Raw genomic sequence first — 19,680 nt, forward strand, 5'->3', positions numbered from 1 at the left:
CCCCTTCACGCTCGCGAATGCCCCCGGGAGAGCTGGCACATACTTCGGGAACCACTGATTTATAGCATAACAGGGTGTGTCAATTCTGAATCGATTGACCGAAGCTTCTACTTGCTTCTCAACTTCACTCACTTGCTAGCGCCGAGCTATACATGCGCTGGAGACGGCAGCAACGTATCAATCATAGCCTACTACGAATTTGTCTGCCATTAAGAAGTTGACTCGGAGATAATTCACTTGCCAGTGACGTTCTCCTGTACAACATGAGGAATTCCTGTACCGCGGCCTTAGCAGTCAAGCTTGATTGGCGTAGTGCACGTTTGAATGAGTCGGTCAGCTTTCCTGCTTCTTTATGAATCTGGCTGTACTTTCGTTGAGTTTCCGTCAACGTTTTGGTAATGTAGGGAATTGGCTTTTCAGAACCATCATCAAAACTAGGGTTGCATTTAAAACAAAAATCAATTTAAAACAAACATGTTTAAAGCAAGGCCCTTGTTTAAAACATGTTTTTCATTTATTTTTTGTTAAAGCTATGACGTCACGAATATTCGATTGTGACGTCATAATGGATTGACATTGACAATTGAAAATATAGGGTAAATATGGCTTCTTTGACGAAATATCCTAGTACTATTGCTGTTGAACCGACTATTTTGAGGGTACCAGCCCTCCCATATCGATATACGTCGGCTATATCGGGTGGTAATTGTCCGCAGGCTCATGCAACATGTTTTTGGAAAGTGTTTACACCAGCGGTCGGGAACCTATGGCTCTCGAGCCATATATGGCTCTTTTGGGTATAAGACATGGCTCTTTGCCAAATATTTATTTTTGTGTTGAATTGATCAATATTGCAACGAGTAGTTGGTAAATGTTAATCACGGCCAAAATAATTATTCTCGTGGCAGTACAAACATGTCTTTGAGAGGTAAAGACAATGTTGTCTTCAAGTTTAGGGGCTCGGACCCTCTCTTTTCAAAATCACTAAATTTAAGTTACTGTCGCGCCGGCGATCAATATCACTCGCGAATTCTATGTACCCGACTCGAACTCTTGAATTGAGCGATACGTTGATTGATCAAAGAGCATAGCAGACACGGCAGCGCCCATTTCAAAACGCAGTTTTCAAATACGCATTGTCTTCCGGATCTAAGTCGCAAAATGAACTGTTGTGAATGTGACAATTACAAACTCGAATTACACACAACGTCATAGCTATCCACGTTCTTGATCGGTAAGTATAGCTCTGTGTAGTGCCGGCGATAAAATGTAGGCGTGTAGCGCAACGTTATGTTACCGCCGAATACTTTGAGAAGTCGATAAGTATATAGATTTTCGTAATCAGTGTGACAGTTACATTCGATTAATATCAGTTGAAATAAATTCTAAGCTACATATGAATTGCGTTATCAAGGGTGAGGCTTGGCCCGTCTGTTCTATACCTCTCGTTTTGACCTTTATTTCCGAACAATAAATACCAGATTTTACTCAGAAAATATGGCGCACACGAGGAATCCCATGTAGTGAGTTCGAATTAGTGCTACCATGACGTCATAAATTTTCAATTGTGACGTAACAGTTGATTGGCATGTATGGCTCTTTGGGAGTTGAGGTGGAAAAAATAGGGCCATTATGGCTCTTCGGACAAGAAAGGTTCCCGACCACTGGTTTACACAATTATGGCATAGTTTTACAACTTAAAAAAAAACAATTTTTTTAAATGCCTTTGTTTAAAACACCGTTTAAAACATGTATTAAACAAAGTGTTTTAAAACACCGTTTGTTAAATACAACCCTAATCAAAACGGTGAAAAAGTACGCAATCAATTCCTACTTCCAAAGCGTCACATGACAATCCTAACTTCTTCGTTGAATCAAAGGGAACCAGAAGCAAATCTGCGCATAGCATTTCGTCAATTCTTCAAATGAATCTTGCTCATCTTCACCCCAAAACCACGGGATTCCCTTTCTTGTTAGACAGTGTAACGGTTCCGTCACCGTTGATAAATTAGGTAGAAAATTACTGTAGAATTGTACTTGGCGAAGAAATGATTTGAGACCAGAAACATTCGACGGAGCAGGCATTTCCAACACCGCTGCCACTTCCGAACCATCGGTAATACCGGCACTAGATAATTTGTGACCTAGGTATTCCACTGACGGTTGGGCAAATATGCACTTTTCTTTTCGGCATCGGAGACCTTTCTCTTGAAGTCTCCTCAATAATTAATGCAAGGAGATTATTCATATGATCCACCGCGTCGAAGCCGCTGACCAAAATGTCATTCAGGTAAACAGCCACATATTTTAAGTAGGTATAGTCTGCTGATTCATGATTTCAGTGAAATAACCTAGTGCTGAGGCGATTCCACACGGTAACCCCATTTGCAGCAAGGCGCCACGATGCAGTGTTGGGATCAAGTCACTACCTTCGAGTCACGAGTCGTTTCGAGTCATTGCAGATTTTGACTCGAGTCAAGTCAAGTCAATCGATTTTCGAAGGTGACTCGAGTCAAGTCAAGTCACTCGATTTTTGGAGGTGACTCGAGTCAAGTCGAGTCAAGTCAAGTCAAGTCACGAGTCAAGTCACAATTCAAGTCAAGTTGCCTTTTCGATGTATGAGGCATGGTTACGTCATTGTATTCTGCTAGCTGTCTAAAATAGATTAAGTGGTCATTGATTCTGAACCGATGAACGAATGTAGAGTTAAATATTCACGTAAGAAGGCGCTGCATGGCTCACATATACGTAGAAATGCTACAACTACGTAAGTAATTACATAGCCTCAGTTTAGTTACCAGCCAACATAAAAAATAGAGAAACGTATTAATGAGATGCAATAGATTACCCATTTACAAATTGATATGAAACAATTCGAGCCTGCGCCAATGGTCGAGGACTATATAAACTATATTCAAATTCAATTTCAATAAAACAAGAGGTTTGGTACAGATGATAGAAGTATACATTCTGCCACGAAATTTCCCTACCATACTAGTTTGCGACAGCGTAATCTGTATGCTCCGATCATTTCGTTTGTGGTCTATTTATTTGTGAGAAAACAATGGAGATTCAGTAAAACTCACGATCATTGAATGATTTGTCGCTTTCACGGGTTACACCAGCGTTTCGTGAACAATCCGACCATATGCAAGATTTGTGATTTGTGACCATATGCAAGTGATTTTATCGACATCGTTTGCTTGATGACTTGAAATTGACTCGTGAATTTTGCTTCGAGTCACGAGTCAATCCGCATTTCTGATACGCCGAGTCAAGTCAAGTCAAGTCATTTTAGCAAAGTGACTCGAGTCAAGTCAAGTCATACGAAAAAGGTGACTCGAGTCTGACTCGAGTCAAGTCATGACTCGAGTCATCCCAACACTGCCACGATGTGTGCTGAGAGCAAGTCGCTTTTGACTCTCTTCACTCAATTGATCTTGGTTTTATATGCATCAGCCAAGTTAATCTTCGTAAAACCATATCCATCAGCCATTTTCTGCATGAGCTCTTCCGCGAGTGGATTAGGTTTCTTTGCGTTTGAAGTTGCGAATTGACCAACAGAATAATTGCCGCACACACGAAACTTCCCGATTTACTACCAGGAAGCGATGGTTTACGAATCGGAACAACAGGCGTACCATAATCATTGAAATCGACAGGTTGCCAGTTGCCACACACCTTTGGCTATACTGTTTGGAAATTAGTTACACAATTATAGCATAATTTTACAACTTTTTTTTAAAGGCCTTTGTTTAAAGCACTGTTTAAAACATGTTTTAAACAAAGTGTTTTAAACAACCATTTGTCTTAAATGTAACCCTCGCTATTTCTGCATTATACGCTTGAGATAATTGATCGCGGATAGCAAATGTTACTGGGCGATATATACAAAAAAATAGGTTTCGCATTATTTTTAAATCGAATGTCTAGCTTAACATCCTTTAAATAAACAATCCTAATCTGATTTGAAAAATTCAGGGAATTCGCCGTACTGATATCCTCGCAGCGTCTGGCCAATTCCGAAAAATCAACATTGGAAAGTGATTTTACGACCTGTCTCCGTATATCAGAGCATCAATTGAAATATTCAACTTTAATATTCCACTATGCGGCTTATCAAGTTCAAATTCGGTATATCGGTAACTATAAATGAGAAATCGGATAATACTCACCGATCAATCATATCTGCCAGTGAAACATTCTTAGGTGTGAATGTACTGTTCAGTTTATGCAAGGATGTAGATTGGAACTTAGCATTCAACTTTTGCAAAGCATGTCTTCCCAGAGCGATACATCTCTCTTTAGACATGAAATCTTCTCTCGCGCCGGTATTCAACTCAATTGACTGGATGCCTTAATTCACATGCGCATCGATTTCGATTTCTGGATACGCTCGAGTATGTTTAACACTTTCAACGTGACGGTTCTTTCGAACACCGTTATCCGCCAACCTATCTTTCGTTTTGATACGACCTGCTGGTTGATTCAAGGTTGAATGGGACCTCTTTTGTCGAAGTAATGACAGACAGCATCCACACATTTGCATTCATCAGAAGAAAGTCCGCACTTGTCACATCGAAAACACGCCTTTTTAGGGAGGTTTACCCCTTCATATCCAGCAACTCGTCTCTTGGGAGTTCTGGACAGCTTCTTTACTTTCTCTGTATAAAAAGAATTAATTGGCCATGTGAGTTTGAAAGGGGTTTCGTGATTTGCAACATAAACGAAGTATTTTGCTACTTTGGCGGCATCTTCCGTATCAGTTGCGGTTTTGATAACAGTCTCGAAGTTCAAACGATCGCTTTTCAGTGTAAATACTGCCTTCAGGACAGCTTCATTGCCCGCAGAACACGTAAATCGCGTAGACATTGCTTCGTCCAACAGATATTTAGTTGAAGAAAAGTCACATATGATCGCATCTTGCCTGATAGGAGCAGCTAATTCTGGTATAGTTTCACCAGGTCTGCGCTTCATATTGCTCCAAAATTTGAAACTTTCTCTGTTTACAAATTGCTTCGGATCATAGTGCTCTTTCATACAGGCGTTGATTTCATCCATGGAAATACCATTAATCTCTTTCGGCTTGGTCTGCTGTGCAGCTATATTTTTGTAACATTTTGTAGACCACCTATCTTTGATTAGTCAGGAACGCATAGGCCACTTTATTAGGTTTACCCATATTTTGAGATCCTAAAAAGAGGTCACGTTCCAAAAGTTCTGAAAGCTCCAACATTGGACAAGATAACTGGTGATTTTGAAAATTGTTCGACCGATAGTAGGCTACAGTTATGAGCGGATAGTGCTTTTCCAGACTCCGAATCCCTCCGACAACTTTAGTCTCTGAGGAAAACTCCCTCCGACTCCGAAGAGCTCAATCCCAGACTCCGAGATACTCCGAAGAATTTCGTCAAGTATCCGAAATTTTGTGAACTACAGACACTGCTCAACGAAAATGCCTTGCTATATAGATCACCAGGTTAAGACCTCGTGGCAAATCTTACCATTTTAACCAGTTATATAGCATTAGAGTGGCAAGCATGGTACACCTGGTAATGTGTTTTGCTAAATATGTGTGACAATATGGTTGGGTTTATAGAGAGAGAGATATGGTATTCATCACCATCGAGATGCTTTGACGACGGAGATGCGAATGGCCTTTATAGTAAGGTCATCTAGTCTGCACCCCTGGTTTTTTCTCCTCCATGCTATCCTTGATTGCTAAGCGCCTAACAGGATAGCCGCGGATAACAGTTTTCGAGTCTTTGGTCTGACCCGGCCGGGGATCGAACCCACGACCTACCGATCGAGAAGCCGGACGCACAACCATTACACTATCTCGCTCGCTAGTATTGTCTATACTCTCCAGTCCCCAATTGCAGTGCAGATGGCTGATTTTTATGCACTTGGCAATCATTTCTGCATGTTTCCCGTCATATTACAACTTTATAAGGTGTCAACTGTCTGTGTTTTGGTTTGTAATCAATAGTGTCTTCTGGTCAGAGCCATCCAAAGATATCGGGGGAAAAAGTTATAAAACTCCGAAAAATATCTGTAGTAAACTCCGACTCCGCGTCGAGTGTCACAAAATCGGCAAAACTCCGCTCCGAATACACTCCGACTCCGCTCCTATGCTCATCACTGGTAGGCTACTGTGTTGTCAAAAAATGGGCATCCATTCGACTAGACTTCCGATTCACCCGATTTTTTTACGAAACCCGGACGTTCGCTGCGTCGGGGTCGCGTTTCTGGTCGCGTTTAATCCTATTTATAGAAAAAGAAGACAAATTCCCAAAAAGAGTACATTTAGGTGCTTACTGAGCAGATAGAAACAAATTAATATGTCTTGCGTTTGCCGTTAGCGATTTCGGTTCCTTCACGAATCGAGTAATTCCGTTTGATAATCGGTTATATAAATAGTAGTGATGAAATTGAACGTAGGGGTAAGAAAGAGGGGTCGAAAGGATTCATACCCCAGAGATTAGGTTGATCGCCCTATGAGAGCAGAGACCACCGTTTTTGGGGTTGAATGTGAACTTGAACCAGTTGAATGTGATTCGCGATTTTAGAGTTGCGTTCTCAACAACGCAACCAAACATAGACGGGCTGGTCGCATAAAATCGACTACACCTGTAGGATTAAGACTATAAAAATCAAACGTGTTGTTTTGTGTTGATTTTGTAAGGTACCGTAAGTCCTTTAAAAAATTGCCAAAAGGGTCCATTTCCTACATTTTTTGAAAAGTTTGAGAACCACTGCTCTACGCTATTTCTTGATTCCATACCGAAGCAAGCTAAGCCGATGCAGCACAAGTTGCGACCATGCACGACTCCGCCGCGAATTAATTACGAATGTCGGAACATAGGAAAACAATCAACGAGCACGAGTAATCATTGGCAAACGCAAAGCAATTTCACAACAGTCAAAAGCATTTCCACAGACTCCGACCCCGACTCCAGCCGGTACATTTTCGCGACTCCGGAGAGTGCTAAATATTTTTTGAGACTCCAACTCCGTTAAGGGAAAATTACCGAAACTCCTACTCCACAGTTCTGGTTACAATGAGCAAAAAATTGCCGCGACGCAAGCTACTCAAAACCTCATTGTGTTAAATTTAAATATAGTGCTTTCTTGTTTATAATCATGCGTTACGTGTATGGATTCTTGTCTGCATTATGTGTGGCGAGAAAGCGTGGTGTTCCACAGCTGCAACACTACTAACTTGCGGGTTCGACTCCGACCGACTCGACTGAAGTGTTGGAGGTTTATCTAGGCGCCTCCTCGTCATATGACCGGTGTAAATGGTGTCTTAATAAGTTTAGATTCTAGCAGTGTTGGGATCAAGTCACTACCTTCGAGTCACGAGTCATTTCGAGTCATTGCACATTTTGACTCGAGTCAAGTCAAGTCAATCGATTTTCGAATGTGACTCGAGTCAAGTCAAGTCACTCGATTTTTAGAGGTGACTCGAGTCAAGTCGAGTCAAGTCAAGTCAAGTCACGAGTCAAGTCACATTTCAAGTCAAAGTTGCCTTTTCGAAGTGTGCCAAGCTTACGTCATTGCATTTTGCTAGCTGTCTGAAATACAGATTGAGTGATCATTGATTTTGAACCGATGAGCGAATATAGAGTTAAATATACATGCAAGAAAACGCTGTATCTCTCACATATACGCAGAACTGCTAAACTACGTAAGTAATTCCATAGCCTCAGTTTAGAGTTACCAGCAAAAATAGAGAATAGAGAAACGAATTGATAAGATGCAATACATTACCCATTTACAAATTGATATCATACAATTCGAGCTTGCGCCAACGGTTGAGGACGATATAAACTATATTCGAATTCAATTTCAATAAAACAAGATGTTTGATTAAGGTTAAGAACAGGGAACAGAAATAGACATTTTGCTATTAAATTACTTTACTATACTAGTTTACGACAACGTAAGCTGTAAGCTTCGATCACTTCGTTTGCGATCAATTTATTTGTGAGAGAACAACGGAGGCTCAGTAAAACGCACGGTCTTTAAACGATTGGTCGCTGTCACGGGTTACACCGGCGTTTCGCGAACAATCCGAACATATGCAAGATACATATGATTTTTATCGACACCGATTACTTGATGACTTGAAATTGACTCGTGAATGTTGCTTCGAGTCACGAGTCAATCCACATTTCTGATGCGCCGAGTCAAGTCAAGTCATTTTAGCAAAGTGACTCGAGTCAAGTCAAGTCATACGAAAAAGGTGACTCGAGTCAAGTCATGACTCGAGTCATCCCAACACTGGATTCTAGAAGCTTCGGAATAAAATTAAATAAGTTTTGCACTGCACCTATTTGCAGTGCCATTAGTCGTTATGCGTCAGTCAGTTAAATAGGGGACATCCTGCAATTTCGAAGGTAGTCAGTAGCCACCTCCGACTGACTGCTAAAAGTCGACTAAATTTACTTTTTGAAACTACCTGGGTGCTTTCCAAATCTTCATTTTATGCTTCCACTGGAGTAGTTCTGACGCATTGGAAATTGCTAAGATCTGCTTGTTATTGAGCAGAAACTTACAGCGTTACTCCTACTTCTCGAGTACCAACGCTGACTACTTTGACCACATCTGCCTCTCGACATGCACCAATCCGTGTGGAAATTGTTCCCACGCGAATACGCCATATTCTTGTTACCTTGCCAGCGTAATAATAATAATCGTTGAGTTAGATTTGTTCATCTGAACAAGTCACACACAATGTACAATGCGATGTCATATGAACAGACACGAGGATGTCGAACGACACGCATCAGTAGCGATCCTTTTAATCTAACATCCACCTCGGCCTACAGTACCCGATGTCACAGTTCTTTTCGATGTTGATCTTTTTGAAGCCGCGACCCTTTCTACTAGTTCTTTCCATTCCTTGTGAGTGCTTTCTTTCGACGCCGTCCGCATACAGTCCATACACAACACTATCCGAAGTTGTGATTTCACATGAAAAAGTATGTTATCGCTAAAAGAAATTATCAAACTTTCCAAGCGTGAACCGCAGATAACATCTTCAAGATTCAATTCCATAAAGATATGTCTGTTCATATTGAAATAAACCTGAATATTTTCGGCTGACAATCGTCAGGGGTAATGGTCAGCAACTAGCAGAGAATTGAAAAGAACATTGCATATCAACAATTATATCAATATATATGTGCACAGTACAGCATATATATATACAGTACAGTACTACATATTACAATTTCGATTCGCGTTTGTGAAATTTATCCAACCACGGTATGAGAGCATTATTGACCTCATCGGGCCTTTCAATGTGCACCCAGTGGTTGCACCTTTTCAAGTCCACACGTTCCAAGTTCAGTATCCTATCTTCCATGCCAATCGTGAACTCCGGCCTTAATGTGAAATCGTCTGAGGCTGTCACCATCAAGGCGGGTATACCGATTTTTCTATTCTCGAATCGCGACTGCCACTCTCTGTTAGCCGCCGTGTTCCTGTAAAGGTTGAGCGGCCCGCGAAATCCGCTTTTGCGATACTGCTGCACATAATAATTCAAGTCTTCCTCTGTCAGCAAATGGCTGCGCTCTATTTCCTCTGGAAATCCCTTAAAGAAATTTCCTCGTTCGGTAACGTTCCTCATGCTGGCTACGATCTTGGAGCCGTCTGGATGCCGCAAAGGGGGTCCGTCGAATCCACGAAAAAACAGCTTGAAAGCCTTTTCCACGTCGCCATCGAACTCCTTTTCTGCTTTGCCTTCTTGTTGAAAATATAACTGATAGTCGAAGGTCTTCACGTCCGCGAGCAGCCTTTTAAGGCCTTCACCTGAATCGAAGGGTAGCCTTTAACTTTCGGAAGTGAATATGATAAAAGCACGGATAGCCGTAGTAACCAAGCGTAAGTATGACTGGCCTAAACAGAATGTATGTAACATATTACAGAAATTAAAATGTACTTGAGTGTTGGCGATCTTCAGGACATATTGTATTTAGCTGCACACAACAGAGCATAGGCGCCGAGCCTGGGCAAGTGGGCATGCAAGGCATGCCAGGCATACCTAGACATTTTTTTAGGCATGCGGCATGCCTAGAATTCGGTTCGGCATGAATCGGCATAATCCCCGATTGTGTTATTTAGAACGAATCGCAATGTATTTCCGTTTACGACATTACCTGCTACCGCTTATGTGAGCGAGGTAACCCGTTGCGCGCGGCCAATTAGCTACAAGCGCGTTGCCAATTAACGAGATATGTCTGTGCACAATGTAACGCGACACGATCTCCCGCTGAGATGATCGCGAAATTGTGTCATTGATTGCCGTGCGTTCGGCAATCATCGCTTGGGACGCTTGCCTGCTTTATCGCGTCTCCTACAAGCCTAGTTTCACTCGCTTGAGCATGATGAACAATCACATCAGCAGTAGGCCCGGTGCCATCGCTGCCTGCACATTCGCATCTGCATTGGCGCACACGATATTATTGCTTGCCTACACAATCGCATCTGCAACAGGCCTGGTACGAAAGATATCATCGCTGGCTAACTATCGCGTCTAGAGCCGAGCATGCGTTGGCTCCCATCTCTCGAGCCTAGCATGCGCTAGCTCCAATCTTTCGATGGCTTGGTGACAATGCCGTTAGGTGTTTGTTGGTTAGCGATTGTAATTAAAGAGCGACATCGCTAACCTGAATGACGTCGAATGTCCGCAGACATGTGCGATTGTGAGTGCGCCGTGCATGCGTAAGTGAATCCCCCTAATACCTAAACATAACCATCAGAAGATGTGTGTCAACTGTCAAGGCTTGAGTTGTAAAAGTCGGGAAAGGTTTGAACAACCTGAAATCGGTGCCATTATAGAACAGATTCCATAACAACTCTGACATTTTGCCTTGCGCAAATCGTCGCCGAGGTTACGTAATACGCGTTGATAAGCGGCGTATTTAATTGTTCGCTAGCGATCAGGGACTCGCTAATTGACAGGGACAGGGACTCGTTGACAAGCTTATCATACGCGCAAGTTTGTTAACACGCAGATATTGCATAATCGGCATTTATGCAGGCACTTAACCCTCATGAATTGATGCGATATTATCCCTAATTATCAATTCCGTCGGATCATGACGTCATTCCTTTGTGACGTCATCGAACTCGCATGCCTGAGGAAAATTAGCGTTCGGCGCCTATGCAACAGAGCATGACAATTAAGAATCAAGTTTTGTATAGGCTAGATGGGTATGGCTCTACCGTAGTGTATATCATGGTCAGCAACCGTTTTTGCTCTGCGGACAGATTTCCAAATAAAAAAAATTCCGCATACCGGTCTTCATAAAACACAAATCTAAAACATTGAAAATAGATTGTATCTCATACACTATATTGTCACTGAATGGTGCCCAGGCAGTAACTCGCATGTTTTGATTAAAGAGATCAACCTCATTTAAAAAAAAATAATCAGTGAACTTAACCACTATAATTTTGAACCGTCACTTAACTTGCAAAAGTGTACAAAGTATTTGCAGACTAGTACAATGAGACGGTCTACGGACAAGAAGTTGCTGGTTACTGACAACTGCAGCATATGATTCATTAGCTGTAACGTAAGCATTTCATGCATATAGCCTACTTTGAACAGTAGCATGTAAATTACAACGCTGCGCATCAGCAGCTAACTATTGAATCAATTACAGTAGTTGAATTTGGCATAATGCTTCTTGTGCTGTGCAATTAGACGTCATACCCAAAATGGGGAACACAACATCTTCAGAAGAGGTTGCAATCTGGTATATAGAAGTTGAAGCATCAATATACGGTACACAACAACATTTTCATTGATGATTTGAGAGGTTCTGCACCAACTTACTATCCCTTGTCTTTACAACTGTGGATACAACAAGGCCATGACATCACAAATTATAATTTGACTTACATTATAATCCATTGTGCTTGGAACCATTAAAAATCTTATATATATATGACAAATGACCTCTTATGCTTGGGAACACTACCCGAGAACCACTAGTCCATTTGGTGATTCGTGTGAAAAGCATGTATAAAACTCAAATCATGAAATGATATAAAGATATCAGATCATTACCAGTTTGGTACTGCTTAGTAATATGGAGGTGGATGTGTATATAGGTGTATAGTACTACAGATGCATTGTGCTGACACAAGCAGAAGTTTGTTAAATGGGCTTACACAGTCATCAAGGAAATATTGAACCACTAATAATATCTTTATGAGAAAAGTACAATACAGCCTATTGAAAACTGATGTTGCTACGTGACAAAAGTCGATACATTTTACTTTGTCAATAGATCATATCTATGGGTTGATTAGGAGTACAACTCACCAGTAAATAACGGAGTCGTAATAGCGCAGACAGCCGTGAACCTGTGCGGTGCCGACAATGCAAGATTCCAAACCACCGCTCCACCCCAATCGTGCCCTACAATGGCAGCTACATCAATTCCCAAAGTATCCATAAAATCCAACGCATCTCTGCATAGATTCTCCTGCGAGTAGTCACTAAATGCATGGGTTACACTCGAATCACCAAACCCACGTTGATCGACGGCTATCGCTCTGTATCCGCAACTTGCAAGAGCCGGAAGTTGATGTCTCCAGGAGTACCAGAGGTCAGGAAATCCATGGAATAGTAACACAACCGGACCTTGCCCTAGTTCAACGTAGTGCATTTTCATGCCGGATTTCAAATTTGCAATACCATGCGGAACGTCGTTGGGTTTCACAGGAGGCGGGTACACTTGATTTGCAGATTTTTCTTCGACGAGCTTGAATTCGACTAATTTTTCCAATTCCTTAACTGCCTCTGACGGATTTTCCACTTTGATGCACGTGATACCCATCTCCGATGCAGGCTTTAGATTCTTTCCGATGTCATCTAGAAAAATCACTTCACTGGGATGAACCGAGAGTTGTTCGCATGCCATTTTGTATATTCTAGGATCAGGCTTTCTGATCTTTTCCACAGCCGATTCAATAATGACATCAAAATATCTCCGCAATCCCACCATGAACCCTCCTCTTTCAGCTTTTTTATATTCCCTGTCATCAATCCAGTTATTTGTCAAAGCACAGGTTTTGATGTCACTTTTACGAAGAGTTTTGACAGCGGAAAACATGTCCATGTGAATCGATCGGTCTGACATCAATGTCATCTTATCGAACAATTTAGTGACGTTGAAGTCTCGAAGATCGACATTGTCGGCCTTTGCAGCACTGCGCACTTCGGCGTCGAATTTCGGCAGGAATTCGGAAAATATGAGTTCGCCTCTCTCCAGTTGACAGAAACTATTGTTTGGGGCATCTTTCATGAACACTCGGCCCAGGAAGCCAGCAGGCGCGCCTAGTTCCCGTTCATAGTTTCTTATGCCAATTTGCGGTTGACGAATCAGCACACCGCCTATGTCAAAAATAACTGCCTTAAAACGCATGGATATCTGTAGTAAGTACGGTAGCGTAAAAGTAATATTTCACATATACATATATACTTATATACCCCCTCAATCGTGTATAATAGATGATGACTTCGCACAAACGTTAATAAATAACTAAACGTTATGACGCACACCGGTAGATGCCGACGGGCCGCAGTCGATTTATTGTGCACGGTCACTCATGCGTGCAAATTTTATTGGGCAGATTTCCGGAATGACAGATTCCAGGCCTGCCGGACCGTAATTGTCCGACTGTCCGTGTCCAGTGACCATCTCCAATCAATTCAAGAACCACAACTTTCAGTCTGGGAATGCAAGTCGGACATTTGCTAAGGAAAGTCACTTGGTTAAATTCAGAGCAATGATATAATATTCCAAGTTCCTTGATTGTAAACCGTTCTTATTCTGCGAGATGACGCCAACGACCTAAGCAGCGGAAGTATGGGTATTCCGCGCGATATTCGACCGGCGGAGTGACGCGGCGAGAAGTGCAGTCCAGTATTCCACTATAGATGATGTCATATCCCATTGCAGTTCCACTGTGGCAACACTGATGATCTGTGACTCCGAGTCCGACTGGGGGCGACTCCTGAATTCTTACAGTGCACTTCTTGTAAACAACCACGGCGTTATTCATACCTGGCCTGCTTATCGAAAACGTTGTAAAGCCCTGGTTTCCGTATTACTGTATTTTTATGACAATATATTACAAAGGATCGTTGCAATGCAATCCATGTTTCCATATGATCTATGCATAGACGACGTTATGGGACTATGAACAGTCGTTTAGCTCAGTGACACGATATTTGAGCACGAAACTTGAATTTTAGCAGAATGTACAGTACATTGTTGAGAAAACGTTGATGGAATCACGTACTCACGAGCTTTACACGTGACCGATATAACCAACAACAATACCCTGCAAAGCGATGGCATTGCAAAAGAGTAGAGTAGGCTACCACCATGACATGCGAGAAGAACTCATTTAAAATACGTGACATCGTTGAGGTGGTATTACGGGACTCAATGAACATATCCATTACAGTTATGCTACCGGATTCCATTACCTCAACTCCTAAGTGCCAGTCAATACCCTTCGTTGGTATAGAGTTTTGATATGTACTAAATATAGCCGGCTTTGGTGTGATTAAGAAGCCTGCGATACTGCGATAAAATACGAAAACAATGCCACAATATAAACTTCCGCTCGCGCAATGCCATCGTGTGCCGACACGGTTCATATTCTATACGGGGTATTTCATGGCATCTTCTTTGGATGAATAGCGCAAAGGCCGTTAGAGTAGTATGCTGCGGCGAGGAAAATGTTTACACCAAACAACAACTCATATCAAGATGGATATGCTTGATGAATTATTAGGCAAACCCTTCCGACACTCGAATCCCGGGGTAATCCTAGACGACTTTGAGTGACTCATCGATACCTATATACTAAGCACTCCCGGTATAAAAATCTAAAAATAATTGCGTAACAGCGAAAGGTCAAGGTGTGGTAGGTCAGTTATTGACACCATAGAGATGAATCTTAAAACTTGCCAAGCATTTTGAAGCAAATTATATCCGTTATTGGGGAACCCCGGCGTTATTCAACGACTCATTGACTGCGCTGTTTGCCACGTAAGACGACGGAGATACCAGTTTGCGAGTCGGAATACGCATGTGATTATGCATTTTAATAATATATTAATGATAGAAATATATTAAAGACCGATGCTTTTGATAATAGTTCGCCAAACGGAAAGTAATTTCCCCGTATCTGGGCATCGCTTTGACGAATGAAGTCTTGTCTTTGTAACCACTGTGTCAAAGAGGCGGTCCGCAGGCAATCATGGAAATGAATTCCATATTCTCCCTTATTTCCAGGCACTATACTCGTAACATATTGGTGAAAACACGGCTTTATCTTGCTAAAAGTGTGTGTTAAAAGATACTTGTTTCAGTACGTTCCAAATCAATCATAGTCAACTTGTCACTGAAGCAGTTTTTATTCAATTAAAGTTGAAAGCGTCAATGCGAAGTATGCGCGAATGAAATTCAGCATCACTTATATAGTTATATGGTAGCCTACGGAAACTAGGATTTGAGAGAACCCATACGCCAGGGGTGGGCGATTATTTTTCTCCGCAGCGGGTCAAATGAGAAGCAGAAAATATATTGGCGGGCCGAGTCAGAAATTTTCGCTGTATTCTTTAGCGTATTGATTTTATTTCTAAATTGAAAGCAGGGAATTACTCTAAATGTCTGTCAGTGGATGTGTTGATATTGGGAATGAGAAAGTGACGGTTAGTTACCAACAAAAAAATATTTATTTGCCGTCATATTTTGCAACAATGTTAAACATATTATATTTTGAATTCTCTTTAAACCCCTCTCCGCGTTTTTCTATCATTACATTAAAAATGTATTTGGGATTGCCGAAACAGCCCGTCGTCAGCCCCCAAACGTTTGTCTTGGGCTCCCTATAGTATTAAAAACCAAACTCCTGGGGGTATGGCCCCCAAACCAGACCTCATCGGAATGCACGTTTTTAAGACTGCTTCTGAGCGAGATTTCTTGCGCGGATTTTTCCATGATTCATGATTCAATCGGTCAATAATATTGGTAATTGCATATATATTGTGGGGTTACCATATTTTGGGAATCTAAAAAGAGGACACTTTTTCAAAATTTTCAGACTGAAAATACTGGAGTAAAATCCCAAAAAAAAAGGTAAATTTTCCTGACTTCGTGGTCGATTGACTAAAAAAAAGGTTATCTTTCCGTCTCAGATCCCTGATTACCAGCTTTCCGTGAGCTTTTCTATTGGTTGACTAAAAAAAGGCATTTTTCTGACTCAAGTTCCGAAAAGGCCGTCGGACCGTTATTTGGCGTCTGATTTCCTGTATCTCCGTCCAATTTACACGCATGTTTAAGCAAAAATCTCAAAAAAGAGGACTAATTCTCAAAAAGGGGACATTAAGGGGTCCTCCGAGGACACTTTGAAAAAAGAAAAAAAGAGGACAAATCCTATTAAAAGAGGACGTATGGTCACCCTAATATATTGCTATATTTTTTAACCTCTCTCAGCCCACGTATACTCGGTTTTACCGCTAGGGTTGAGTGAGCTGCTGTTTTGGAAATATTCGGAGGGCCCGTTGGTATACTTACTTCGTTACATGTTGTTAGTTCGTGACCTCTCGTCTGTTATGTAAAAGATATTGAAATCGCCAAAGCGAACTAAACTATAGACGCAGACGATTCCCAATTAGTATATTTCTTCACTGGCAGATATTGCTTCCGGACACTTGGACATCGTGGTTTTCGGTCAACATAGGGGCAGTCCCTTTCGGCCAAGGTTCTCTCGCTGTTGACCTTTTCCCCCTTTATTAGTTAATTTGATCAGCAGTTGCAATTGCAGTGCCTTCTTGGAATCCCATGTTGACTTAAACTTCATATATCTTGGTGCGTCGTGGCACGGTAATGGCTGACGCCTAAATGATCAATTCTATAAACCAGTGATATCTAAATCGCGCGTAGCGCGAGAAAAATTTGAACGGAATTGCATAAATTTTCAAAAAAAAAAAACGCTCCATAATTTATGTTCACTCTCGAAATAATTTTGGGTGCCCTTCGAGCTCGCCCCTCAATTGAGGAGTTTGGGCTGCGGCAGTTACGGTCCTTGGGATACTATAAATCCGGGGTGGGAAATTATTTTCCTCCGTGGGCCAAATGAGAAATATAAATACGTTGGCGGGCCGAGTGAAAATTTTTAGCGATATTGTCCAGCGTATTTTAATTTTCTTCCTAAATTACATTGTTCTTTTATGCTGCTCAGTGAATGTGTTGATAAAGAGAAAATGACGGTTAATTAAAATAATATCTATTTTGTGTCATGATTCGAAACAATGTTAAACATAATACATCTCAGCTCTCTTCAAACCCAATCCACGTTTTTTTATTAAGAATCTAAAAAAGTGGTTCTCAAATTTTTTAAGGCACGCCTTCCTTTGTGATAGTGAACAATTTTGCACTCCTTATCATGATATCACAAAATATTAAACGGTGCAACCAGAATGATAGCAATCCCAACGGATAATTTGATGGAAGATTTATGGCTGTTGATGAAAAAATTGTGAATATCAAAGTTGGACAATACACAGAGGAACAAATACGAGCTGGGGTCGCGCGGCTTCGCGCCACCCTTCTGATGCTTTCACGTCTCCCAATTCGAGAATCACTACACCGAAATGTATATGCGATAGCACGAAGCTTATTTTCTTGGTCGCTGCCTTCCGAGCAGTGTACTGTGTACAACTGTGCATGTACACTGTACAAGCGAAGCTTGCAGTTTTTCTGAACTTCGCGCTCCCTTGACCGAGTGTTTCGTGGTTTTGTCATAAGACCGACTTTAATTAAATTCCTTAATCTCGGCGACATGCTCGGCAAAACGCGTATTGTGACAATGGCAACAATGAAGGTTTGAACTAAACTATGTGGAAAGAGTGATATCTTGTGACTTCAATTGCTACTCATACTTTGCCGCATTGCCGATTATGCATCCCAAATAGGCCTACGTAACGTAGGCAGCGCAATCGTGGCATATTAATGAACATGAACAATGAACATGCTTCAAAATAAGCGATTGTTTTGTTTATTTGATACAGCGTATGGTTTTATTCATTCCAAAAGCAAGTTTTATGTCTTGAATTCCAAGCAACCTTTCGCGGACCGCACAGAATAGCTTCGCGGGCCGCACTTTGCCCAGGTATGCCATAAGGCATATTGTCTTGGTGGCCGGTTTACGAGAAGTGTGCAGCTTGCCGAAACGGCCTTGTTGTTGAGCCAAGCTTGCAGTTATTCCGAAATTTACCGTCGCTTGATCGAGCGTAGGCTATGTCTCCGTCTTTTTGTCATATAAGCGACTTGAATTATACTCCTTAAACACGACGACGTGCTCAATAATCGGCAGTAAGTACTAAAAAGACTGGTAGTAAACAAATATTTAGTCCTCCGAACCTTCTTTGAAATTCAACTCTCGGCTTTCTTTTTTTCTTTTTTGATCTACTCATAAAAATCACGTGCACTGATTGACTTGTTTTACGAATTAGGGATTTGGAAACGCATCACGTAACAATGTGAAACACAGACCCTGTAATGCGTAATGTGACAATGGCAACAAAGAAGGTTTGGTGACTTCTTGTGACTTTAATTGTCACTGCATCATTTGCTACATTGACTATACTTTAAATCTGGTTTAGGCATGCGAGGTACGTACTGGCTGCGTAATCGCTGCATGTTAATGAACAGGCTTGGTAGTAAACGAATTTACGGTTCAGTAAATACATCCTATCGTTTTAGTCCACGCAGCAACATTAAAAAATAGGTTTTATATTTTCAATTTCAAGCAAACTTTCGCGGTCCGCACAGAATAGCTTCGCGAGCCGCAGTTCGCCCAGGCCTGCTATATGCCGCAGCAGACTCATTTGATAATAGTAGGACTACGTGGGACAATTATGCAAGCATATTATTATTATTTTTAATCGTGAAAATGAGACAATGTGGCGCTTACTACCTTATCGGTCTGGTGCGCCACGGCAAAAATTTCGTATGACAAGTCACAAGTCATTTACCTCTAAATGGCTTAAATTATCGCATTGCTGGCCAGGACAAACTCATAGAGAGGTGGTGGAAGTTGTGGCCATGCGAGAAGGTTATGTGTGGTGAATACTACGTTTTGAAGTTCCAGCACAAATCTATTAAATATGATCGGTATCAATTGCACGCATATGTATATCCGTGCGAATATTGACTAGCACACAGAGTTTATTTAAAACAAATAGCATTTTACGGTTTTTAAATCTATCACACGATATCACAAATTCGGCAACATGGGTTAATTCGCATATGTAGATCATTGGTACCGAATGGATGTTCTTATGATAATGACCGCCGACCGCAAAAATGCTTCGTGACTATGGGTTCTTGGTTAAAGATATTTTTTGTCCGTTTATGACAGGGATCGGAAGCCTTTTTCGTCAAAGGAGCTATTTACCCTATATTTTCAATTCAATTTTCGCAATTATATCAATGACGTCATGGCTAAAATCAAATAACAAAAACATGTTTTATATTTGGGTTCAGACATGGGGTGATTACTTCGTGAATGTAATCGATTGCGATTACGATTACTTCTGAATGACGCGATTACGATTACGATTACGATTACAGCAAA

General features: G+C 41.3%; 2 protein-coding genes across 2 annotated transcripts in view; both read right to left on the reverse strand.

The window, feature by feature from the left end:
• The window catches only part of LOC145438848 (uncharacterized), a 115,673-nt gene that overhangs the window by 47,476 nt on the left and 48,517 nt on the right, over window positions 1-19,680 (reverse strand). The gene's annotated exons all lie outside the window — the stretch shown is intronic.
• LOC145438839 (bifunctional epoxide hydrolase 2-like) lies at window positions 8,644-13,590 on the reverse strand. Its single transcript, XM_080316203.1, has 2 exons — window positions 12,344-13,590; window positions 8,644-9,819 (listed from the first exon to the last, which is right to left on the reverse strand). The coding sequence occupies exons 1-2, from the start codon at window positions 13,446-13,448 to the stop codon at window positions 9,233-9,235; spliced, it is 1,692 nt and encodes a 563-aa protein (XP_080172329.1). The 5' UTR covers window positions 13,449-13,590; the 3' UTR covers window positions 8,644-9,232.

Source organism: Botryllus schlosseri, chromosome 5, assembly GCF_051294905.1.
Source record: "Botryllus schlosseri isolate E-star chromosome 5, Bs_hap1, whole genome shotgun sequence".
NCBI classification, from domain to species: Eukaryota; Metazoa; Chordata; class Ascidiacea; order Stolidobranchia; family Styelidae; genus Botryllus; species Botryllus schlosseri.